The sequence below is a fragment of the Saccopteryx leptura genome, chromosome 1 (assembly GCF_036850995.1).
Source record: "Saccopteryx leptura isolate mSacLep1 chromosome 1, mSacLep1_pri_phased_curated, whole genome shotgun sequence".
NCBI lineage: Eukaryota > Metazoa > Chordata > Mammalia > Chiroptera > Emballonuridae > Saccopteryx > Saccopteryx leptura.
Window position 1 is genome coordinate 105308896 of NC_089503.1, and position 27200 is coordinate 105336095.

Here is a 27200-nt window from a genome sequence, read left to right on the forward strand (position 1 = left end):
GCATTGTAACACCTGAGTTGTTCATTGATTGCTCTCTCATATGTGCCTTGACCGGAGGCTACAGCAGACTGAGCAACCCCCTGCTTGAGCCAGCGACCTTGGGCTCAAGCTGGTGAGCTTTTTGCTCAAACCAGATGAGCCCGCGCTCAAGCTGGCGACCTCGGGGTCTCGAACCTGGGTCCTCCGCATCCCGGTTCGATGCTCTATCCACTGCACCACCGCCTGGTCAGGCGGTATGTCTATGTCTTGATGCTAGAATCTACCAATGAAACCTACTTAGTCAAAAGGTCTTTGCAGGTGTAATTAGGACATTGAGATCTTATCATCCTGGATTATCTGGTGGGCCCTAAAACCAACGCCAGATGTCTTGACAAGAACTCTGAGAAGATCATGTGAAGATGGAGCCAGAGGTAAGAGCGACACAGCTACAAGTCAAAGAATGCCTGGGGCCACCAGAGCTGGTAAAGCAAGAACAGCTTCTTCCCACGAGCTTCTGGAGGGAGCAGAGCCCGGCCAACTCTGATTTCAGACTTTTGGCCTTCAGAACTCACAAAATAAATTTTTGTTTAAAGATACCATGTGTGTTTTGTAATGGCAGCCCCATAAAACTGATATAGTGTATAAGGAAGAGAGGTGTGACCAAGGAAAAAAAATCAGTAGATTACCTGATACGTAATGAGAAGTATGATATGTTTGAGAAGACTAAAAAATGGTTTAGCATTCTCTCGGGGATCATGATGAGCACACAGAACACTAGCCCTCTCTCAATCATTAAAAGCAGGTGAGTACTCATGGCATATTATATGTCTTAGTCATAAACAATATATTCATAGGCATAAAAATGTTAACCCTGAGAACTGATTCCAAACTTGTGCTATAATCAATGTCATAGAATGATGGGTGGGTGTGTGTTTAGGAAGGGTATAATAAAGCTATATCTTAATCCTCTTTAATAGGAAGTCAATCCATAAAGCAAAAAATTTAAAAATCCAGGCCTGACCTTTGGTGGGGCAGTGGATAAAGTGTCAATCTGGAACGTTGAGGTCGCGGGTTCAAAACCCCAGGCTTGCCTGGTCAAGGTGCATATGGGAGTTGATGCTTCCTGCTCCTCCCCCCCTTTTCTTTCTCTCTCTCTCTCCCCTCTCTAAAAATAAATAAATAAAGTCTTAAAAAAAATTTAGAAGTCCATAAAAGGCAACAAAAAAGTTATTTACAAATATAAAGGTAAATACCATAAAAAATTTAAAAGTTGTGTTCGCCTCGTGGGAGGCTGAGTAGGTCACTGTAAGCCATGCTGCAATATTTTAACATTATTTTAATAAAGACTGAATACTAACAATATGAGAAAGCCTACATGTCAGAAAAACCTAGGCCTGGAGCCAGAGTCCTGCCACTCACTAGCATGTAACTCCAGGACAGTTACCCCTAAGCCTTTGTTTCTTCATCTAAAAATGGAAGTGAAACACCTAACTCATAAGGTGATCCTAACAAAAGAACCTGAGCACCATGCTAGTCGCGTGCCACCATCATATAATAAAGAGTTTGGTTTGCTTTAAAATTTGCCCCCCTACAAAGTTTAGCAGAACTAACTGGTAAAAACCATATCAACTTTGTAAAAGTCATTACCAACTTAACTGTAGATATCTATATACGTATTTCCTTTCCTGAAATCATTCAAAGAATTTGTCATCTTTACCAAGTAAATTTAGCACTGTCTCATAAATAGTTTTATGTTATTTTCAAACATTTTCCCCACAGCATTATACTCACTGTCTTATAACTGTGTCCAGCCAAGAAGAATTTGCTTCAGGAACTTTCAAACAGGCCAAAGCTGAAGCTTTTATGAGGAAGTCATTAACAGAAATTTTGCTTTTCCCTTCTAACATCTGCAAAGACAAGAAACCATTGTAGTTTCTTAAATTCTCTTCCCAAATACTGAAACTATATAATCTTAAAAAAGAGAATGAGGGAGAATATACAAATGTCCTGAAGTGAAAAGGATGAAATGAAACCAAAACTTGGTTCTTTCATCTTTTGTAACATATGCATTTATAGCTGTAAGTTTTCTGCTAAGCACTGCTTTAACTGTATTCTGTAAATTCCATTTACCTCAAAAGCAAAAGTTCTTTAAAAAGACTGACAAAACAACAAAGGTAGATTGACAAAAATAGGGGACATTACTACCTAACATACAGAAATAAATAGGAGTATAGGTAATACTATGAACAACCATATGCCAACAAATTAGATAACCTAGGTAAATGGACAAATTCCTAGAAAGATATAAACTACCAAAACAAAATAAAAAAGGAACAGAACTTCTGAATAGATCTATAATTACTAAAGAAAGTGAAGCGATAAAGATCTACCCCCACAGGAAAGCCTAGACCTAGGTGGCTTTGCTGGTAAATTATACCAAACATTAAAAGAAGAATCAATATCAAATGTTTTTTTCCTCTTTTTTTTTTATAGTGAGAGGCAAAGACGAGGATAGACAGGAAGAGAGAGAGATGAGAAACACCAGCTCATAATTGTGGCACCTTAGTTGTTCATTGATTGCTTTCTCGTATGAGACTTGACCAGGGTATTCCAGCTGAGCCAGTGATCCCTTGCTCAAGCCAGCGACCTATGGGCTAAAGCCAATGACCATGGGGTCACATTTATGATCCCTCACTCAAGCCAGAGACCTCAGCATTCCAAGTCAATGCTTTATCCACTGCGCCACCACAGATCAGGCTCCTACACCATTCTTTTTTTTTATAGACAGAGAAAGAGACGGAGAGAGGGACAGACAGGGACAGACAGGAAGGGAGAGAGATGAGAAGCATAAATTCTTTGCTGCGGCACCTTACTTGTTCATTGACTGCTTTCTCATATGTGCCTTGACGGGGGTGGGGGCTTCACAGCAGAGCAAGTGACCCCTTGTTCACCTCTGAGCTCAAGCCAGCGACCATGGAATCAAGTCTATGATCTTAAGCCAACAACCCTGCACTCAAGCTGGTGAGCCCACGCTCAAGCCAGATGAGCCCGCATTCAAGCCTGCGACCTCGGGGTTTTGAACCTGGGTCCTCCACATTCCAGTCCGATGCTCTATCCACTGTGCCATTGCCTGGGCAAGCTCCTACACCATTCTTAATAAAAACCCCTAATCCAGATCCTTATCACCATCAATCACTTCAAGCTTATATGACATGCAAAAATAGCTCTACCATTAAGATATGCCAGTATGTCTATGAGACTAATTTTTCTTAAGATATTGCTATCATCATGTCACTTTTACTTAATGTTTAATTTTTTTTTTTTTTTCATTTTTTTTTCTGAAGCTGGAAACAGGGAGAGACAGTCAGACAGACTCCCGCATGCGCCCGACCGGGATCCACCCGGCACGCCCACCATGGGGCGACACTCTGCTCACCAGGGGGCGATGTTCTGCCCATCCTGGGCGTCGCATGTTGCAACCAGAGCCACTCTAGCGCCTGGGGCAGAGGCCACAGAGCCATCCCCAGCGCCCGGGCCATCTTTGCTCCAATGGAGCCTTGGCTGCGGGAGGGGAAGAGAGAGACAGAGAGGAAGGCGTGGCGGAGGGGTGGAGAAGCAAATGGGCGCTTCTCCAGTGTGCCCTGGCCGGGAATCGAACCCGGGTCCTCCGCACGCTAGGCCGACGCTCTACCGCTGAGCCAACCGGCCAGGGCCTTAATGTTTAATTCATCAAGTCAAAATTCTTCTGCTAAATCAAGGTATTTCCTAAACCAACAAGTATGTCCACTCTGGAAAGGGTAAAGTATCTCCTACAAATGCTGCACTTAACCCTTTTTGATATACCACTGTAAGGATGAACTGTAACTTTTGCCAATACAAATGCTTTCTATTCTCCATAGGTCAACCAAGTTTCCTGCACCATTCTGAATTCCCCAACTATCTGCACTGGTCTCCACATTCTCTGAACTCCTGTAACACTTAACTTACCAGATGAGGAGTATTACCACAAAGAGACTAATACACAAATAAATACTTTTACTTTAATAAAAACTGCCTTGTTCCTGGCTGGGTAGCTCAATGGATAGTGTCATCCTAGTGCACCAAGGCTGCGGGTTCAACCCCCAGTCAGGGCATGTAGAAGAAGCAATCAATGATGCACAACTAAATGGAACAACTAAGTGGAACAAGGAGTTGATGCTTCTCTCTTTCTGTCTCCCTCACTATCAATTGAAAAAAAATATTTTAATTGCCTCCTTTTCTCACACGCATAGTTTCAATAAGATTAAATCACAGAGAAGAGCTATGCTTTATGTGTGTTCCCAAAAGTGCCTTATGCTAAACACTATGAAAGTTTTTGCTACTTAGCTAAAAACACAAAGTAATATACTGTTTACCTATCAAAACCCTCAGGTAGCCTCACAAAACCAGTAACTCTGCGAGGCTAAAACTGACCCATAGCAAAGCCAATTTTAAATGATGGGTTTTGGCCTGACCAGGTGGTGGCACAGTAGATAAAGCGTGGGTCTGGGATGCTGAGAACCCACGTTCAAAACCCAAGGTCGCTGGCTTAAGTGCAGGCTCAGCAACTTGACTGTAGGGTCGCCAGCTTTAGCGTGGGATAATAGACATGACCCCATAGTCGCTGGCTTGAGCCCAAGGTCACTCGCTTGAGAAAGGGGTCACTGGCTCAGATGAAGTCCCCTGGTCAAGGCACATATGAGAAGCAATCAATGAACAACTAAAATGCTGCAACAACAAGTTGATGCTTCTCATCTCTCTCTTATCTGTCTCTCCCTCTTTCACTAAAAAACAAAAAAGGGCTTTAATTAAAGGTTAGAAAAATGGAAATTCTCCAGGATAGCCTTTGCTAGTTAAAATTACAATGAGACCCATTTCCCGTGATCAACTCACATACTGTTACAAAAAATGCGGGCAAAAATGTCAATAGTTAGTGGGGAAAAAAATCAAGATTTTTTAGAATTTATGGAGTTGGAATTTCCAGGCTTTTACCTTATTAAGTTCTTTCCGTACCAACAAAACTTCTCCCATGTTGACGTCAACAGAAAGGTAATAATGAGGTATGGTTTGCTTAGATTGCATTAACCGCTGTGCAATAACCTGAAATCGAAGAGATTCAACAGTATTTTATCTTGCATTCAGCTGCGACTTGACCTGAGTCAGGGTTCTAGCTGCCCAATCCCTGCTCCCGGGTAGCACCTACCCCCAAGGCAGCATCATCACACGTGGAGGATGGAGGGCTGCACCTCACCTGTCCTCTAACAGCCCTTCAACAGAGCACAGCATTTGTTCATCCCCAATGGTTTAACTAGTCACACCAAACATCTCTGAAGCTAATCACCTAAGACTCCCAACTAAGTCTGGTTCTAACTACGGATGCAATATAGATGTCCCCAACCATTTTACTTCCAGATTTACGGTAACATTCTTACTCGGCGAATGTTGCTGATTGGGACATCTGTGAAGATACCCGTAGGAACTGGTGTCACTCCTGGACCTGGGGGTGGCACAGCAGCTGCTGGAGCCTATGGAAAGGTAAAAAAGCTCTTAGTCACTGTGGCTCAACCTTAGCATAAGCAATTAGAAACTACTAGTGACTGTTGTACAGATGACAAAATAAAATTAAAAGGCTTACAGAAAAACAGCTATTTCTATCCCAAGGGAGCAAAAAGGAAACAGATTTGGACGTACTTGTAAGAGTTTTGTTTTTAACTTTTACTTTTAGAATTCTGTAATCATGTTTTAAGTGTCACTGCTCTTTGAGCCAGGGTATGTTTAAATGATTAGTCAAAATAATTTTTTTGAAAAGTTATCTTCAAAAAAAGCAATTAAGAGTGACTTGGCAATCCCATCCCAAGATACATTTCCTGCGGGGTCTGTGCACCATCCAGGAGGAACGACATTTCATGGACAAGCTAAATTGGCATTCAAGAGCAAGGGTCCTGGCTTCAAGTTCAAGATGAGGAAGCAGGAAGATCCTGAGCTCACCTCCTCTCACTGACACCAAAACCACAACTACATACATATAGAACAGCTATCTCTGAGAACAATCTGACTACTAGCAGAACAGATTTTCTACAACTATGGACATAAAGAAAAAACCACACTGAAATGGGTAGGAGGGGTCGAGTCAGGACCTGCCCTACCCCATACTCCCCATGCGGTGATTCACAAGTGGGAGGGATATCACAACTGTAGAGGTAATCTCTGGAGAGGGAGGGGTCTGAGCCCTAGCCTGGGAGATCTGCACCAGGAAGAGGAGCACCCATAACACCTAGCTTTGAAAACCAGTGTGGGGTAGGAAGGTAGGGAGTAAAGAGGGATAAATACTGTATATGGAGACGGAAAATGATTTGAGTTTGGGTGATGGGCACACAATATAATCAACAGTTCAAATGCTGTAATGTTAACCTGAAACCTATACAATGGTTCCTCGTCTATCACAGGGGTTAGGTACCAGAACCCCCCATGATCGGTGAAAATCCGCGAAATAGCAACCTTATATTTATTTTATTTATATATATTTTAAGGCTTTATAAACCCTGCCCACACTCTTATAAACCTTTCCCACACTGTTATTAACCTTTCCCATACTTATTTTGCTTATTTTACCGCAAAATAATTAAAATATGTAAAAATACCTATATAATGCAAAATCCCACAATATAGCGAAAAATCCGAGATACAAAATTAGATATATACAATTTAAAAATCCGTGATACACTGAGACCACGAAAAGTGAACCGTGATATAGCGAGGGACAACTGTATACTCATTAATCAATATCACCCAATTAAATTTAATTTTCTTTTTTCTTTTTTTAAGTGAGAGGAAGGGAAATAGTGAGGCATACTCTTGCATGCGCCCCAACTGAAATCACCCAGCCAGCCCTCTAGGGCTGATGCTCAAATCAACTGAGCTATTTTTAGCACCTGAGGTCAATGCTCAGACCAACCAAGCTATCCTCAGCACCAGGCCTGCTTGAACCAATGGAGGGGAAGAGAGAAGGAGGAGAGGGGGGAGAGAAGATGGTTGCTTCTCCTGTGTATCCTGACCAGAAATTGAACCCAGGATGAACATATGCCAGGCTGCTACTCTATCCACTGAGTCAACAGGCCAGAGCCAAATTTAATTTTCTAAATTAAATTAAAAAAAAAGAAATAAAGAAAACTAGTGGGGCTTATGTGTAGGAGAGCCAATGGACTGTAGAAAACCCAGGTTGTGTTCTTTCTGAATCCTAGGACAGAGACAGCAGTTTGAAAAGCACCTAGGTCAGCCCTGGCCAGTTGGCTCAGTAAACAGAGAAACATAGGGTGACTGAATGGATAAAAAAACAAGACGTTTACATATGCTGCCTACATGAGACTCCAGATTGAAAAACACACCCAGACTGAAAGTAAAAGGATGGAAAAGATATTTCATAAAAAAGAAAAAAAAAGAAAGAAGCTGGGATAGCAATATTTGTACCAAACAAAATAGACTTTAAAACAAAGGCTATAACAAGAGACAAAAAAGGACCCAGCAATTCCATTTCTGGGTACTTATCTAAAGAAAATAAAACACTAATTTGAAAAGATATATGCACCCCTATATTCACTGCTGCATTATTCACAATGGCCAAGATATGGAAGCAACCTAGGTGTTTGTCAATAGATGAATGGATAAAGAGGTGGACACACAAACTGGAACATTACTCAGCCATGAAAAATAATTAAACCTTGCCATTTGTGACAGTGTGGACAGACCTAGAGGGTATGTACTAAGTGGAATAAGTCAAAGAAGGACAAACACTGTATCATTTCACTTATGTGCGGAATCTAAAGAAATGAAACAAATGAACAGATTCATAGGTACAGAAAAATTAATGGTTTTTAGAAGGTTGATTAGTTGAGGTATAGACAGAAATGTGAAAGGGATTAAGACGAGTCAGGAACCTATGGCTCGCAAACCAGATGTGGCTCTTTTGATGGCTGCATCTGGCTCGCAGACAAATCTTTAATAAAAAAGAAATAATGTTAAAAATATAAAACATTCTAGGCCCTGGCCGGTTGGCTCAGCGGTAGAGCGTCAGCCTGGCGTGCGGGGGACTTGGGTTCGATTCCCGGCCAGGGCGCATAGGGGAGGCGCCCATTTGCTTCTCCACCCCCCCTTCCTCTCTGTCTCTCTCTTCCCCTCCCGCAGCCAGGGCTCCATTGGAGCAAAGATGGCCCGGGCGCTGGGGATGGCTCCTTGGCCTCTGCACCAGGTGCTAGCTAGAGTGGCTCTGGTCGCGGCAGAGCGACGCCCCCTGGTGGGCAGAGCCTCGCCCCTGGTGGGCGTGCCAGGTGGATCCCGGTCGGGCGCATGCAGGAGTCTGTCTGACTGTCTCTCCCTGTTTCCAGCTTAAGACAGTAAAAAAAAAAAAAAGAAAAAGAAAAAAAGTATATAAAACATTCTCATGTATTACAATCCATTCATTTCCTACTGCTCATGTTCATGGTTCAGGGTGGCTGGAGCCAATCACAGCTGTCCTCTGGGACAACACCAAATTTTTATTGGATAATGCATAACATACACGGGTTGTTGAATGGCTCTCACAGAATTACATTTTAAAATATGTGGCATTTATGGCTCTCTAAGCCAAAAAGGTTCCCGACCCCTAGATTAAGAGGTACAAACTTATACTTGTGACTTAATTCACAGGGATGTAAAACATCTCATCAGAAACTTCGGAAACTAAGTCAATATCACAATAACTTTGCACAGTGACAGATGGAGAGTGGACTTTTCGTGTTGATCACTTTGTAAGGTATGTAAGGTTAAATCTCAGTATATTGTACACCTGAAACTAATACAATATACATCAACTATACTTAAAAAGAGCTTTACATTCCAGAATAAAATTTAGGCATGAGAAAAATAAAAAAGAAAAGCAATCAAGCATTCTTAAATTGACAGGACTAAGAGAGAAATATAAAGAAGTCATTTTCCTGAAGTATGAAGAAAAAAATATTAGTAAATCTTTCACTTTACAGCAAACATCTAAGTAACTAAATTATTTTGCTCACTTTTAGCTATCTTAGCACCTTAACCAATCACATGGAAGTTGGTTATGTGAATTTAGTCACTGTAGAAATAACCACATAAATCTCAAACCCTAATTAACCAACTTGCAAGCATTATTTTAAAAATAGGTCCTGAAGGAGAGGATATGTCAGAAAAAAAATTTAGTATCACTATTGGAACCCATGTCAATGCAGTGTATCATCTCTGCTTTCACAGATGAATGACATCACATTCCTCTCTATATACTGCTAGCCAGTGACATTATATAAAGAAAACACAGTTCTGGCCTGATTGGTTGTAGCGCAGTGAATAGCGTTGACCTGGGATGTTGAGGACCCAGGTTCAAAACCCCAAGATCACCAGCTTGAGCATGAGCTCACCTGCTTGAGAGCAGCGTCACCCTGGCTTGAGCCCAAAGATCACAGGTTTGAACAAGGGGTCACTGGCTCGGCTGGAGCCTCCCAGTCAAGGCAGATATGAGAAAGCAATCAATGAACAGCTAAGGTGCCACAACTACGAGTTGCTTCTCATCTCTCTCCCTGTCAGTCTAAAAAATAAAAAAAAAACTAGAGTTCTGGTTAAGCAATTTCATTCACAACTAATGTGTGAAAAGGTCTGTCAAGCTGGACAAAGCACTCTGCAGGGAACAAATGGGGAAAAGAGCCAGTGTGACTCACAGGAGCAGCTTTAGTAGGCACAAAGGAGTCAATGTCCTTCTTGATGATCCTGCCTTCTGGTCCTGTTCCTGGAAGAGATACATAAATGTCAATCACACAGATGACAGCTCACTGCTGGCTCCTCAAGGAGACCAGCACTGTGATCCTGAAATGCAAGCTCCTAAGGGTTCTCTACCAAAGATTCTGAAGGGATCACGGCCTTCACCCTGCCCCATAAGTTCTCCCTAAAAGCACCAGCTTTTGTCAATCATTAATTTTAATTCATAGCGTGCTCTTGCTTGATCTGCAATGGGTTTTTTTATTATTGGTATTATTAAGTGGGAGGCAGGGAGGCAGAGAGACTCCCACATGCACCTCGACCAGGATCCACCTGGCAAGTCCACTAGGGGGTGATGCTCTGCCCATCTGTGGTCACTGCTGTGTTGCTCAGCAACCAAGCTATATATTAGCACCTGAGGCGAGGCCATGGAGCCATCCTCAGCAACTGGGGGCAACTTTGCTCAAACCATTCAAGTGATGGGTTCTAGATTCATTTGATTATAAAGAATTCCCTTTAAATGAGAGCAGAGTCAACAGTTACGGTAATAATTGTTTTAGATAAATCAGGCAAGTCCAATTTTCACCCCAAAATAACATGAATAACTCTGTCATAACGATCTCATCTTTAGAGCCATCCATTCCTTGATGGTCTCCACTTCCACAGCTTCCTCATAGTGGGCCTAGACTCTAAACCAGCCTGTTTTAGGACTCTGAGGGAACACATAAGGAAAGATCTTCAAGTCCTCTTAATAGGCTTAATTTATTTTCTATGTCCTTCTCCCACCCACAACCTCCCAGGTTTAATTTCAAACCCAAGTAGATAATCCTGAACCTAAATTGTAAAAAGATTCAGAATTCAGTTATTAAAATATCTTTCACAAGTGGCCCATTTCTGGAAAAGGTTTGGTTAAATTGATTCATTTCCCCCCAAGGCAGGTTTTTAAAAGCATTGTTGTTGTATGCTGTTGGTCCCAACTCCTTTTCTTCATTATGAAAACTGAGTTGCTAGCCCTGGCCAGTTGGCTAAGTGGATAGTGTCAGCCTGGCACGTGGATATCCCGGATTCAATCCCCAGTCAAGGCATACATGAGAAGTGACCATCTACTTTTCTTCCCCTCCACTTCCCTCTTCTCTCTCTCTTTCTCTCCCTCACCCTTCCCCTCCCACAGCCAGTGGCTCGAATGGTTAGAGCTTCAGCCCCAGGCACTGAGGATAGGTCGTTTGATCTGAACATAGGCCTCAGGAACTGAGAACAGCTCAGTTGCTTTGAGCATCAGCCCCAGATGGGGTTCCCGGGTGGGTCCTGGTTGGGGTGCATGCGGGAGTCTATCTCCCCTCCTCTCACTAAAAAAAAAAAAAGAAAGAAAGAACAATTAGTTGGCTAGGACTGCTCATCCTTATCAGGAGCTCTGGAAGAGATAGCAGCACCCCGATTAGATTCCCCCCCTTTCTAAAGGACAGAAACCATAACCTCCCCTATAGCCAAGGCTGATTTCTACACAGCAACCCCTCAAAAGGAGGAAGGCTGCAGTACTTGCCTTATGCTAACCTTCCACCACCCACAAGAATTTCCAAAACTATGAGGATTTAGTTAAATCTTTTAAGTTCTTGTGCTTATCTCCCTAAGGAGGCACAACAGGCCATTATCATAAAGCCATACGGGCCAGGGAAGAACATTAGACTAAGATAAAAAAAATGCAGGACTGTTGTCAGACATAAACCAAACAGGTAACTATAGTCACTAAATCTCATCTGGTTTTATCTGTAGGACAGAGATTATAATACCAGATCCTGCTCACATGAATATAAAGATAAAATGCAATAGTGACAAAATTACCAGTTATAAAACCAGTGTCTGAGATATAAATACAGCACAGGGAATGTAGTCAATAATACTGTAATAACTATGATGGTGTCAGGTGGTTCTAGACTTAGGGCGATCACTTTGTAAGGTATATATAAATGTCTAATGAACAACTAAAACATTTAAATATTGTATGTCAACTGCAGTTGAAAAAAATTTTAATGGGATAGTAATGTGAAAGGGCTTTGCACCAAAAAAAAAACCCAAAACATAATATGGGTTGCTTTGCAACAAATCATATTGGATGGACATCAGAGTTTAGGATTTACAAGTGTCTCCCAAAATGATTACATTTTGGTCAAATTTGCTAAGTAATCTGTCCCTCCAGGGAGGGAGAGGGACAGATTGGAGACTGACCCCAACAACCAATGGCCAATGATGTAATCAACCATGCCTTCTTACTGAAACCCCTATAAAAAAACAAAAGGTTTGGAACTTCCAGGTTGGTGAATACATGGATGTGTTGGGAGGGAGGTGCTCCCAGCCTGGGCATGAAGGCTCCATACCACCTAGCCCAGCCCCATTCCTATCCTACACCTCTCTTCTGTTTGACAGTTTCTGAACTACAACATTTATAGTAAAATAGTCATAGTAAAGTGCTTTCTTGAGTTCTGTGACTCATTCTAGTAAATTATCGAACTGGGGAGTGGGGTCTTAGGAGTTCCTGGTTTGCAGCCAATGAGTCACAAAAATCGGTGGTCCCAGGACTTGCAACCAGCCTCTGAAGAATCAGTGTCAGAACAGAACTAAACTGCTGGAGAGCCAGGTGGTGTCGCAGAACTGATTGCTGATGTGAAAAAAAATACATCTGATGTCTGAAAACACCCCCCATCATGGGCCCTCTGAGCTCCCTATTCTACACTACTCCCTCCCCTACTGTAACATTCATTCGACCTCATTAGGACCCACACTCCAATGACTCCTCTATTCTCACCGTCCATTATCTCCTCTTGACTTTAGTTCTTCCTCACCCACGTTACACTCTATGGGTCACTGTAAAGTTCACTCCCTGGTCACACTCTTGAATGTTTGCCTTCTCAATGCCTACATATAGCTGGGGGAAAAGTATACAACCCATGACTGACTGTGCTACCAATTCAAAGCCAGAAACCTAAAACAGACACACAAAACAAGGTCGAAATTATATTTTCCATGAACTCACTTCCCCAACCTCGGAGAACATTATACAATCTAACCTTAAACTTCACACACTCCTTCTCCAGAGGATACTCTTGCTTCATATGTCATCACAGAAGCAGCAGCCTGAAAGGCACTCTACTCAGCCTCCCACCACACCCACAAACCCACCCCCTATTCTCTACTCTCCTAAAAAAACAGTCAGATGTCACAGGTTTCTATCGAAGGTCAATCCTGTCACCTTATTCTCAAAAACTTCAACCCTTGCCACGTACTCTGCTCTTCCTCCCTTTCTGCACCATCCATTACCATTTCTCACACTGGGTCAAAGCCATGCAGTTTGCCCTCCCTGACACATGGCAGTATTTGAAGATATTTCTGGTTGTCACACGTGGGGGATGCTCCTACCATATAGTGGGTAGAAGCCAAGGATGTTGCTAAACACACTATAATGCACAGGAGACACGCCACTCCCCACTTTCCACTCAACTAATTATTACCTGGTCAAAACTATCATTAGAAAGCCAAGAGCCCTGGCCGGTTGGCTCAGCAGTAGAGCGTCGGCCTAGCGTGCGGAGGACCCGGGTTTGATTCCCGGCCAGGGCACACAGGAGAAGCGCCCATTTGCTTCTCCACCCCTCCGCCGCGCTTTCCTCTCTGTCTCTCTCTTCCCCTCCCGCAGCCGAGGCTCCATTGGAGCAAAGATGGCCCGGGCGCTGGGGATGGCTCTGTGGCCTCTGCCTCAGGCGCTAGAGTGGCTCTGGTCGCAACATGGCGACGCCCAGGATGGGCAGAGCATCGCCCCCTGGTGGGCAGAGCTTCGCCCCTGGTGGGCGTGCCGGGTGGATCCCGGTCGGGCGCATGCGGGAGTCTGTCTGACTGTCTCTCCCTGTTTCCAGCTTCAGAAAAATGGAAAAAAAAAAAAAAAAAAAAAAAAAAAGAAAGCCAAGAAAGTTGAGACCAGATCCATTCTACCATTCATTTTTATTCATTTTTTTAGAGAGGAGAGAGAGAGGGAGAGAGAGAAACGGGGGGGGGGGGAGGGGGGGGCTGGAAGCATCAACTCCCATATGTGCCTTGACCAGGTAAGCCCAGGGTTTCGAACCGGCGACCTCAGCATTTCCAGGTCGACGCTTTATCCACTGAGCCACCACAGGTCAGGCCTCTATCATTCATTTTTAAAAGCCCTCTCTTGAACCCACCCCCCCCCCAACAGCTACACCTCTATATCATGCCTTCCTTCACAGCAAAGCTTCTTGAACGAGTTATCCACAATGCTATCTTATCTTCGCTTTTCACTTTTCAACTTATCCAGACTGGCTTCCATCACACCATTTCTTTTGAAATTACTGTTGTTGAATTGCCTTATCCAATCCTCAACTAAGTTCTACAGATTCTATGTCAAAAATGTATCTCGAAGCTGTCCATTTCCATTCTTACCACAATCAGCTCCAGAATCAACATCTTGACAGGGACCTTGGCTTTCATTTAATCCATTTTCAAAGAGCAGCCAAAATGTCAGTTCTTTAATCTTTCAGTGACTTCCTACTGTATTTAAATAAGATTCAAATTCTACCTTAACCTGCCAAGGCCTTTATGTTCTCACCCCCAGGTCTCTTCCCAGCCTCGGTGACCACTGGGCCCTCTGCTCACTGTGCTCCAACAACACAAGCCAAACACGCCGGGCTCTCCTCCACTTTCAGACTCTGTACTACTAGTCTCTGCCCAAAATGCTTTTTCCCCAGTTTCTCACATGGTTGGCTCACAGCTGACTCCTCTTCCAGGTCAGAGCAAATGTCACCTCATCAGAAAGATCTTCCCCAACCACCCTGTGTAAAAGAAGTCACAACTGCACATATACTGACCCTGTCACTCACTAGTTTATCATCTGATTTCTTTCTTAACATTGAAGTCATGTTATTTAATAATAATAATATTACTATTATAGCTCATACCTACATATGCTCTCTATGTGCAGGTACTATTTATTAACTTATTTAATCCTCACTTCCTATAAAGTATTATTTTCATATACAAATGAAGAAAATAAGACACAAAAGGTCATATAGCTAGTGTACAGCTGAGTTGAGGTTCAAATCCAAGCATTCCAGCTCCAGAACCCACACCCTGAACAAGTACATTATGCTATACTCCCTTTCTGTTCATTTAATTCTTTATTGGTAGTAATATAACCACTTAAAACTAAAATCTTGTCTGTCTATGAGCAAATGTTGGATGCACAGACAACACTCAATGAGTATTTATTTAAATAAGTAAATCACCTAACTCTAACTGCATAATATTGGGATGTTTCCACTTATATCTTTAGTAAGTCAGTGTTACTAAATATCTAACAAACAATCCTTCTTTACTTGTCTATTTTCTTCAGAAATAATTATTAACCCAGTCCCTCCTCTCCCTAAAATTTATTCCAACTTACAGTGTTGTTCCTGATTCTAATCACATATAAAGAATGGAAATACCCTAACCTGTGATGGTGCAGTGGGTAAAGCGTCAACCTGGAATGCTGAGGCTGCCAGTTCGAAACCCCAAGCATGCTGACCTGTGGTGGCTCAAAGGATAAAGTGTTGACATGGAACGCTGAGGTCACTGGTTCAGATCCCTGGGCTTGCCTGGTCAAGGTACATACAGGAAGCAACTATTACTTGTAGATGCTTCCTGCTTCTCCCTCATCTTGCTCACTCTCCCACTCTTTCTCTCTTTCTCTCCCTCTTCTATCCAAAAATCAATAAATAAAATCTAAAAAAAAAAAAAAAAAAGAAACCCCAGGCTTGCCTGGTCAAGGAACATAAGAGAAACAACTACACAAGCTGGTGCTTCCCACCCATCCCTTGCTCCCTCTCTCTCTCTCTCTTTCTCTAAAAAAAAAATAAATAAATCTTAAAAGAAAAAAAAAAAAAAAAAAGGAATGCTATATACCCTTGCCGGATAGCTCAGAGCATCGTCCTGATACACCAAGGTTGCGGGTTCACTCCCCAGTCAGGGCACATACAAGAATCAACCAATAGGTGCATGAATAAATGGAACAACAAATTGATGTTTCTCTCTCTCTTCTTTCCTCTCTATCTCAAATCAATCAGTAAATTAAAACAAGAATACAAAGAATGGCAATATACTAGTTACATATGTTAAGATGGAAAAATGAGTCTTCCAATACTACAAGAATCCTGAGATCCAAAAAATTTACATTTTATTTTTGTACCTTTGCAGACTGGCTTACCCTCTAACCACAAAACAAGATTACAAACATGATAGCCAGCACTGAGTGCCCAAATCTGGATAACTAGGGAAATCACTACTACTTTCTCTGATACGTAAGCAAAGAATAACATCAAAACAGAAAGCGCAGAGGGCGGTAGGAAGAATACAGGCATCAGAATTAAACAAATCTAGATTCAAATTGTAACTTTACTACGTAACAGAAAGGGAGATCCGTTCATCAATTTTCTCATTCAAAAATATAGGAATAATTCTTAATTCAAAAAGTGTTACACATGTGGTATTAAATAACTAGCACATCGTACCAGCCATCAAACCAGGTTCCAGAAACAGTAGTTTTCCCCCTTTTCCCAGTAAGAATCTTAATTACCTTACATTAAACTTTAGCTTAATTTTAGTTTAAAAATGTTCATTTAAATGCAAGGCGATAATAATACGAACAAATGTTTTAAGTACTTATATATTCTAGATACCATTCTAAGCACTTCACCTATTTGAATGCATGCTATTAACTCAGTTTTACAGATGTAAAACAGATGGACTAAGTAACTCACCAACAGATATACACAAGTAACCCACAAAAGAGCTTATTACACAGAAAATGATAGAGCCTGAATTAAACCCTGGATGACGTGATTCTAGACCCCATGCTCTTATCACTAAGCTATCCTTTTCTTTGGGGAGAAAAAGATGAGTGAAACTTTTTCCTTTGCCCTCTGGGAGTTTTACTTTACTTTTACATGAATTTTATTATTTTAACTCATTTCTAATCATCCAAACTTCATATTATGTTTGTTTATTGTTACATTCAGTCAGACTAGCACTAATGGACACTTCTTCATAGTATGTAATCGAGTCCTATAACCCAATTTTGCTGAATAAGCACCTTATATCTTTACAAACAATTAAGCTATTCCTATGAATAGATGATGAAAACAAACTAAATAATATAGGTAGATTTTAGACTACATAAAGCACAATTAAGTTTCGGTGGTGGCAACATTTCCCAACCTCACTCTTCTCCCCTCTATCCCAGACAAGATGACAATATATAGTTGTATGTGATGGTCACCAGGAAGAAACACAACCAAAGTTTAGCTCTATGACTCCACCCACAGAAAAAGACTTACCTTTCACTTGTGTAAGGTCAATCCCTTTCTCTGCTGCCAGTTTCTTTGCAAGAGGGCTAACAAACAGCCTTCCCCTTGGTCCAGCAGGAGTAGCTGGGCGGGCAGCTGATGGCATAGGGGCTACAGGTTGGGGAGTTGGAGGAACAGGGGTCACCTTTGTAAAAAAGTTACAAATTGTTAATTTACCACTGCAAAGATTGGTCTGAAAGATCAACAGTTTACATGTTAAGTCAAAGCTATTTTAATTAAATAACTTCCATCTTTTTTCCAAAGATCACAATTCAGTTTCCCCATTTAACATAACTATGTGAATAAGAGCAACACTGATGTCAAACATGGAACAAATCAAGTTGTCTTACTCCAGGAAAACAGACATGGAATGTACTGCTGACCAGTGCACGTGCTCACAGCCCTTCTTCACTTCACTCTCCTGCTGCTCCTTGACACCATCCTCTTACATTACCACCAGCATGGTTTCTGTCTGTACTTAACCTAATTTCAAAATAGGAAGTTATGCCAGAAGGCTCCATGTTGAAAGTTGGTTAAGAAATAAACTCATGGCCCTGGCCGGTTGGCTCAGTGGTAGAGCGTCGGCCTGGCGTGCAGGAGTCCCGGGTTCGATTCCCAGCCAGGGCACACAGGAGAGGCGCCCATCTGCCTCTCCACCCCTCCCCCTCTCCTTCCTCTCTGTCTCTCTCTTCCCCTCCCGCAGCCGAGGCTCCATTGGAGCAAAGATGGCCTGGGCGCTGGGGATGGCTCTGTGGCCTCTGCCTCAGGCGCTAGAATGGCTCTGGATGCAACAGAGCAACGCCCCAGAGGGGCAGAGCATCGCCCCCTGGTGGCATGCCGGGTGGATCCTGGTCGGGCGCATGCGGGAGTCTGTCTGACTGCCTCCCTGTTTCCAGCTTCGGAAAAATGAAAAAAAAAAAAGAAATAAACTCAGCCCTGGCCAGTTGGCTCAATGGTACAGCATCAACCGGATTATAGATGTCCTGGGTTCGATTCCTGGTCAGGGCACACAAGAGAAATGACCATCTGCTTCTCTACCCCAACCCTCCCTCTTCTCTCTCTCTCTTTTCCTCCTGCAGCCATGACTCAATTGGTTTGAGCAAGCTGGCCTCAAGCACTGAGGATGGCTCCATGGCCTCTGCCTCAGGTGCTAAAAAATGGCTCTGTTGCTGAGCAACAGAGCAATGCCCCAGATGGGCAGAGCATCACCCCCTAGTGGGCTTGCCAGGTGGATCCCAGTCAGGGTGATGTGAGAGTTTGTCTCTCTGCCTCTCCTCCTCTCACTAAAAAAAAAAAAAAAAAAAAATTTTGAATAAACCATTTGGACACCTGAAAACAGTACAATTATGTTAAACAGTGTCACTAATAAATTCAATTAAAAAAAAAAAAAAACAGAACTACAACTTGCCAGCCCCTTGTGAATGTATGACAGTAAGAAACAGATTTCTCTGACAAAAGTGTGCACCTCACCTGCACTCTCATGATTCTGACACTTACAGAATCCTTGTTATAGTGCTATTAATGCTTGGGGTTCCTACCAGTTCGTGTTCTAGGTATATAGCATATAGTGTATGGTATATGTCAGGCTAACTTCTACGCAAAACAAGTCATATTACAGCAAGGTTCTAATGCATTATAAATATAAGCCTGAGTCACTATAATATGTGAATACCAAGAGAGTACACAGTGACAAAGATTACATAGTAAATTCTATAGAAAATGGAGAACAAAGCATTACCTTCCATACGCATATCAACATCTAAAGCAGAAAAGGAACATGCCACCTCAGCTTTGTTCTCAGCATGACTCAAGACAGCAGGAAAAAAAGGAAAGCTATAAGGATCAAATTATTGACCATTAGGTGAATGGATCAGTGCCACACCCCCTGCAGGTCTCCACCAATGTTAACTGACTATCTCCTTTCTCATTCAAAGAATCTCACAGCTAGAAAGAATTTAGAATATCATCTAATCTAATCCCTGAATTTAGGGAAGGATAAATTGTTTCCCTCAATTCTGGAAGCACACCTACCAGGGGAGGGGTAGATGGTGGTGCTTGTGGTTTTAAATCAGTGACTTCACTTGGCCTATAGTCAGCAAATGCTGGTATGTCTGCCTCTTTTTCTACTATTATACAGAGTGGTGTTCCCAGAGGGACATCTCTCGTGCCTTCTGGGATCAGGATTTTTGCCAGGTAACCTTCTTCTTGTACTTCAAAACCTTAAACAGAAAGAAAAACTATTATGGAACATAAAGGATTCCACTACCCCTCTAAATCCAAGGCATACTTTTAAGAAAGAAGTTCTTTTCCTTCAAACTAGCATATAACCTTTGTGTCTCCACTTCTTTCCTACAAAAATGGGGACAATGGTACCTCTCTCACAGGAATGTTATGAAAATTAAATGAATTAATATTTTTCAAGTGCTTAGAAACAGTACCTGGTGCAAAGTAAACACTAAATAAATATCTATTAAATAAAACTATGAGATTACTCTAAAAAATCTCCAAGGTAGCCCCTATGCAGACCCATAAGACTCTACGATGGCATTAGCTATACTAGTGCAGATCATAACCACACAGATGTTCAATAAAGAGAGCTGCTGGGCATGACAATGATGTGCGATGTAATCTTTGGAGGCCCTGGCGGGTTGGCTCAGTGGTAGAGCATCAGCCTGGCATTTGGAAGTCCTAAGGTTTGATTCCTGGTCAGAGCACAGAGAAGCAACCATCTGCTTCTCCACCCCTTCCCTTTCTCTCTCTTTGTCTCTCTTCCCTACTTGCAGCCATGACTCAAATGGTTCAAGCAAGTTAGCCTTGGATATTGAGGATGGCTCCATGGCCTCCGCCTCAGGCACTAAAATAGGTTGGTTGCACAAGCAATGTAGCAGTGGCGGCAGACGGGCAGAGCATCACCCCACAGAGGGCTTGCCAGGTAGATCCCGGTCAGGGCACATGCAGGAGTCTGTTTGTCTGCCTCCCTGCCTCTCACTTAACAAAAAAACCCAAAAAAACAAAAAAAAAGCATCTTTGGCGTTTTTCAAAGAGGTGATATTTGGTATTACATCAAACATTTCAATGTAAAGAAATACAGTATTAATAGGGTTTCTATGGTGTTGACAACTGTCATTTTATCCAGCTGCTGCTCTTACAAGGAACTCAAACATGAGGGCTACAAAAATAAAACCTAATGCGATTGCAGAAGACAACTTTTGCCTTCTGGATCCTAGAATTTCATTGGTGTCGTGCCCCTCTCCCTGATGAACACATCTTTGGTGAATTCTTCCATTTCCCACCTAAGAAGTAATATCCAATAACAGGTATTTTTATAAAGAAAATAAAGGATTCCAAGGCCACAAGAGTTTAGAGTCTGACCAAAATTATTTCTTTAGTGATTAGAGTCTCTAGAATAACAGCCTCTACAACACTGGTATTCAAAGTGGATGCTCATATGCAAAGCAGAACTATTTTTTGTTTATGTTTTAAACAAACATAATCCTTTCTTCTAATATAAGCAATAGGCAGGAACATAATATGCAAAAACATTAAAGGGAGCCGCCCTGGTGGAAGGGAGAGAGGGGGACAGGACGCAATCAAACCCTGCTCAGTGAGTCCTCCTTTGCCCCAAGGTGCCATCAAGGAATCCTGGGGTTTGAAACCAAGGATTTCATGATTGGAGGACACAGTCTAGAAACAATACTGCCGAGGATGCCCCAAATCTCCCAATGCATCTTTGGGGGCTGGACAGGGAAGAAATATGTTTACCTACAAATACCTATAAACATTATCACAAATACATGATTTTCTACATGAGCTGCATAAAAATGAAGAGAAAAAAATATATGAAAATATGATATCTGAACATATTTAGTTATTCTATCAGTTATTCTCAATCTATAAAAACAATCTAAATGCTGGTTTCAGTTTTCCTTTAAAATCATCTTAAATTCTTCTTTGGTATTTTCTGCCTTGGGGGTTATTTTCTCCTCTTACCTCTTTTTTCCCCTTGCCCACTTTAGAGAATACAGTTCTGACATAGCTTCTCAGTAACATAACAAGGAAAAAAAGCAAACTCTGGCCTGAAAATCTCTAAGTTGACACATCCTCGATTCAAAGAAAGTGCATTATGGAACTGAAAAATCTGACCATGCACAATTTTGTTATTAAATAGCCTGTTCCAGGAAATTAATCCCAAGAATTAAAATGTTTCACATTATCACTCACTCATTATAGGATAAGATGGCAATCCTCTTCCCTCATTGGAAAACTCAGTGTCTCAACCATTAAGAGCTGAAGAAATCTCACCTATAGTGGCCTTGTCAGTCTCTATCTCTGCCAGTAAGTCTCCTTCACTTAGCTTCTCACCCACTTTTTTTTCCCATCTCTGCACTGTGCCCATGGTCATGGTGGGAGAGAGGGCAGGAAGAACCACCTGTAGAAACAAACAATTACTGCTTAATACAGAAAACTTGGACACACTGACATTCAGGCAAATTTAATTTTATAGTGACAGTGACTATGACAACCCCAACCCCCCTCTGTCTGACACCTCATAACAGCAAATTGTTCTTCAAATCTCAAGGTTTATCATATCAGTAATATTCTGACCCCCTCCAAAGGTAAAAGCAATAAGCTGATGGAAAAGATTTCTTTCCAGACAGTCAAAATTAACTCCTCAATATCTAAGCTTTACCAGTTTTTAACATGTAGATTAAGGAAGAATTTTTCATTTCCAAAGAATGATCTTAGTCCAAGACTATTTCATTAAAATTACTGTATGCTGGATTAGTATCTATCTTCTCACTCAGAGGAAATGCATTTCTCTCAAATTCCTAGATATCTTTCCAACATAAAAATAGTATTAAAAACTGTTCTTTGCAATAGTCACTTCCACCTCAATAAAATCTAAACACCAAATTGGCTGGTGTAAATTAAAAATTACTTTCCTATTTATATGGCTTATAGGGCCACTGAATTGGGATGCTTACTTGACTATGGGTTTTGTTTGCTGTCTTTTCAGTTTTTTGTCACTAATTAACAGTAGGATTATGCTGAGAGAAAAATGATTTCAATTGACATCTCGGGAAGTTGGGGGAAAAGTAAAACAAAACTTAGAATTCTAACTAGGAAAAAAATTTAAATGTTTTTCATGATCAGAATTTGCCATCTTCATCTACTTCCTATAAATTAGCGGAGCTGGAATAAAGATGTTACACACACACACACAGGAATACTATACTACTCAGTTATAAAAAAGGTGAAATATTACCATTTGCAACAACATGAATGGATCTTGAGAATATTATGCTAAGTGGAGTAAGTCAGATGGAAAAGAACAAGAACTGCATGATTTCACTCATATGTGGGATAGAAAACAAAAAGCAACAAACAAACTCACAGATACAACAGAATGGTGGTTACCAGAGGAGAAGGGGAAAGGGATGGGGGAGGATGAAGAGTGTAAAGAGGGTCAAATGTAAGGTGACAGCACGAGACTAGACTTCAGGTGGTAAACATAACAGAGTACAGATATTGTAGTATAAGGCGGTACACCTGAAATTTATATATATAATGTTATTAACCAATATTACCCAAACAATTATAATACAACACCCTCACTAAAACAACAACAACAACAAATCAGCCTGACCAGGCGCAGTGGATAGAGTGTTGAACTGGGACACAGAGGACCCAGGTTAGAAACCCCGAGGTCGCCAGCTTGAGCCCAAGGTCGCTGGCTTGAGCAAGGAGTCACTTGCTCTGTTGTAGCCCCTCGGTCAAGGCACATATGAAAAAGCAATCAGTGAACAACTAACGTGCCACAACGAAGAGTTGATGCTTCTCATCTCACTCCCTACCTGTTTGTCTGTCTGTCTGTACCTGTCTGTCCCTGTCTTTAACTCTCTTTCTGTCTCTGTCAAGAAAAAAAAAATCAGTGGAGCTGAAAACCCTCCACTTAGTATCTTAAAGACATAACCCTAACACTTATACACAAAACCACAGACGTACAATAGAGAAATGAGCTTAAGTCTTAGGTAGTGAGACAGGATTTGCCAAACAAGATGAAATAAATGTGTGAACTGAACACCAGGCAAAACTTCATTGTGAGTGACTGCTAATAATAGATCATGGAGTAGAACCTATATCCAAAAAAGAAAAAAAAGATTCCTACACAGAAATGTCTACAAATAAACTAAGTGAAGGAGAAGTTCTAGTCTTAAAAAAGGACAGCTGGTTGTCATCCATTTCCAGTATTTGGAACACACAAATATACAGAGGATTACCTGAATATCTAATAAACGGATTTAGTTTCTTAGAAACTGATTTAGTTAAGAGAATCAACAGTGATTGTTGCCTTCAGCTTTGTTGTAATGCTATTATATATGTCTATTCTACATTTATTCTTCCCTGTCTGTTTTCTCATTTATTATATACTAGACTACTTCACCCCCTCTTAGAAAATAGAACACTACCACATGTCAAAGGAAAAAAACCAACTGAGGACTTTCATTCAATAGACACACTTGAGGCCTACTAAAAACTCTATTTATACAGAGAGTAGACAACTGCAAGTACAAACCATCCTCAAAATCTAACATAATGTCCTTGAGTGAGAAAAAGCAAAGCATTACCTTGTCGACTACACTGTGGCTGAGAAAGGGTTAAGTAAATATCCAAGCTAATGCACCTGGAAATAACAACTAGGAATAAAAGTTGTCAATTTTCATGTTTAAATTTCTATTTACTTGCAAATGATGAGGTAGCCATACTTAATGCCAGTTTCCAGAATGTGATAGCCCCCTATGAGAAATAGAAATAAGTAGTAGACTTTCTAGAGTAAACAACCGGAGGGGAGGCTGAGCCTCACCTGCATATGAGTGGGATATGAGCTACCAGGAGCCTGAGGAGAAGGAGTAGGTGTTGAAGAAGTGGCAGCAGGGGTTGGTGCTGGGGCTGCTTGTGGGGTAGGTGCTGCCGAGTCCAATGTATAATTTTTAAAGGCCTCAATATCCTCAGGTCTAAGGAAGAGAAAGAATGCGTAAGTATAAGGGGATTGATTATATAGCAGATTTAGCTCCTACAGAAGGAGTCTTAGGAGGTTTTCACTCCTAATTTCTCAATTCTGGGTTAAAATACTGCACGAATCACCTAAGTTCCAAAAACTGCCAGGGAACTACTCACTTTTCAACTGTGATACAGATGATAGATCCAACTGGAACATCTCTGGTACCTTCAGCAACAAGTATCTTTGCCATGTAACACTCTTCCATACTCTCAAATCCAACAGTGGCTTTATCAGTTTCTACCTTTAAACAGAAAAAAGGTAGCTTAGGCCTGTGCTGCCAAGTATGAAGAGTACTAGCTCGTGTTTAGAATGATACAGTTCATGTGAAGCTATAGCCTCTATCATAGATTTGAAATTAGAAACTATTTTTTTAAATCTTACCTAAAAACTCAGTTTGGCTAGCGGCTGATAACTATTCTAACCAAGGTTCTCTAATAACAAGTTGTAAGAAACATCCGTTTCTTTAGCAGAAGGGATAAGTACCCACCCAGAAAGTTAATGCTCAGTTTACCTAACAGTCCCTTCCAACTTACTTCCATAATTTAAAACAACTCACCTCTGCAATTAGTTCACCCTCATTGATTTTTTCCCCTTCCTTTTTTTCCCAACGGGCGATGGTGCCTGCTTGCATTGTGGGGGAAAGAGAGGGCAATGGCACCTGGAGGAGGAAAGGGGAGAAAGACTGCATTTTAAAGGAGTTACTTAAGTCTGGTGTAACGTTTCACACAACTGAGTTTAAGTTAATGCAGAGTCTGGGTCTCGCACACACAATGGAGCCGCTGCCCCAGTGTCTCCGGCGACAGGTTTTCTGCCCCCAGACCCGCAGGTCCGACCGCGCGGACCCGGGTAGACCCAGGCAGGCGCCGCACAGACCCCACACTGACCCCACACTAACCCCAGGACAGGGCGCTTCTCTCCGCGGGGCAGATCAGACGAGGGACAGGAGCTCCAGTAGAGCGGGCGCAGCACGCCCCAGGACGGCGAGGAGACTCCCGAGACCTCGTAGGGGGAGCAAGGCCGGGAGGCCGACCCTGAAGGGCACCGGGGCCCCGCGAAGGGCAGCTCCGGCTCACCTTCTGGTGCGGGGGCAGACTGTACCAGCGGCGTCCCGGAGCCCCCAGAAGCTGCAGCAAGAAGCGGCTCCGCAAGGTGGGCCCCGAGCCCGGGCGCCGGCCTCCGAGCGCTCGGACCCTGCAGTACCCGGTGGTCGCGCTGCTGCACCGCGCCGAGGGCGGACCGACACGCGGGACCGTGCACCGGGCCTCCCGTGGGGCCGCCCACAGAAGCCCGGACGCCGCCCGGGGAGCCGCGCTGCAGGCCCGCCGCGCATAAAAGCGCCACATGCTGCCGCCGACCCCCGACAGCACCACCGGCACCGTCTCCCGAGTGACCTCTCCGAGCGCGGCGCGCTGCCGTCAGCCGTGTCAGCCGGGCCGCACACTGTCGTAAAGCGACTCAGTGGCTCGCCCCGCCCTCGCGATGGCCACACTTGGCGGTTCTTTCCGCCCGGGTTATGGGAGTGGTCACTGGGGGGCCCGCGCAGACGCCTGTGTGTGTGAGAGAACTGGGTTGCGGGAGGTGGCGGGGGGCGAGACGGCCCGAGCGTTTGAAGGGCACGCCAGAAAGGGGAGGTGATAAGGGCGGCGAACGCCCGGCAGCCCGCATAGCGGGCCGTGCTGGACAGAGGGGCAGGGCCGAATCGTGAAAAGCACCGCAGCTCTGCGGGGCACGGGGAGCGAGGCCAGGGGTGGGGCCGCCGGGGGCGCCAGTGCCTCCAGTTCAGTCCCATCTGCCCTGTGTGCCCTCAGCTTCACCTGCCTGCTGAGCGCTCAGCCCACCTGCCCGCTGTGCCCTCAGCCCACCTGCCCGCTGTGCCCTCAGCCCACCTGCCCTGCAGTGCCCTCAGCCTCACCTGCCTGCTGAGCGCTCAGCCCACCTGCCCGCTGTGCCCTCAGCCCACCTGCCCTGCAGTGCCGAGCTACAGAGACTCAGTGTCAGATTGGTGGCCCTACCCGGAACCTGAGCGAACAGCCCTGTGGAAATCGTTCGGGCGTGCTGTCCAGATTTAGCATATTCCCTGGGTGAGGATACAAGTTTATAGAACAGGTTTGCGTTCCTAATTTACCACAGAATCCCTTTCCATCGCAAAAAAAAAACCCCTTAGTTTCGCTGGAAATATATCGTCCTAAAACTAGCAGGAGCAGGAAGTATGTTTGTATTATTCTTCGATGTCTCCCCAAAATTTAGTGTCTGGACTACAGTGCAGACTGAATGCACGTCTTCTGGATTAACATTTGTTAGGTACACTTAACCACAGGGCTATCACCCTATAATTAGAAAATGTCTCATTTACGAGCCGAGGGTGACATTAAACTAGCAGGAAGCAAGTGCTGTATTTATATCTCTTAGGTTCCCAGTGGACAAACAGGGAACGCCAAAAACACAAAAGGAAACCACAACATTTGAAAACTTGTTCAACTTTGCCAGTGATTAAACATTTGAAAACTAAAACAGCCAGGAGAGAACTATTTCACATTTACATAAATCAGAAACTTTAGTCTAAAAACCCAGTATCAATGAGTTTGCAGAGACAGATATCTCGTTTTGGGGCACTAAATATTGGTTGTTTTACAGATGGCAATATTGTAAGAAATAATAATCAGGAAAAAGTTTGCATTCTCCACCCCCCCCAAACCCTATTCTAGTATCCCCAGGCATTCAAAGTAAGGGAGAAAAAGTGTTAGTATAACAGAGAAAGAAATGGAAAGACATAACTACAGGTATACAAAAATGTGGGAGCCTAACCAGGTAGTGACACAGTGGATAGAGCATCAATCTGGGATGCTGAGGACCCAGGTTTGAAACCCTTAGGTCTCAGGCTTGAGCATAGGCTCACCTGGTTTGAATGTGGGCTCATAGACATGACCCCATGGTCACTAGCTTGAAGCCCAAAGTTGCTGGCTTGAGCAAAGGGTCACTGGTTCAGCTGAAGCCCCCTG

General features: G+C 42.9%; 1 protein-coding gene across 2 annotated transcripts in view; it reads right to left on the minus strand.

The window, feature by feature from the left end:
* DLAT (dihydrolipoamide S-acetyltransferase) overlaps positions 1–25627 on the minus strand; it is a 32905-nt gene extending 7278 nt beyond the window's left edge. Inside the window, exons 1-11 of one of the 2 annotated variants that reach the window (XM_066373366.1) lie at positions 25275–25627; positions 24758–24859; positions 24318–24442; positions 24004–24154; positions 21441–21567; positions 19170–19357; positions 17130–17283; positions 9720–9787; positions 5430–5522; positions 4990–5097; positions 1771–1886 (exon numbers count right to left, since the gene is read on the minus strand). In XM_066373366.1, the coding sequence (XP_066229463.1) occupies positions 1771–1886; positions 4990–5097; positions 5430–5522; positions 9720–9787; positions 17130–17283; positions 19170–19357; positions 21441–21567; positions 24004–24154; positions 24318–24442; positions 24758–24859; positions 25275–25544 (1502 nt within the window). In that variant the 5' untranslated portion in view covers positions 25545–25627. Of the gene's footprint in view, positions 1–1770; positions 1887–4989; positions 5098–5429; positions 5523–9719; positions 9788–17129; positions 17284–19169; positions 19358–21440; positions 21568–24003; positions 24155–24317; positions 24443–24757; positions 24860–25096; positions 25240–25274 lie in introns of those variants that run through there. The other variant, XM_066373375.1, reaches the window with a different exon arrangement.
* Positions 25628–27200: the final 1573 nt, after the last annotated feature.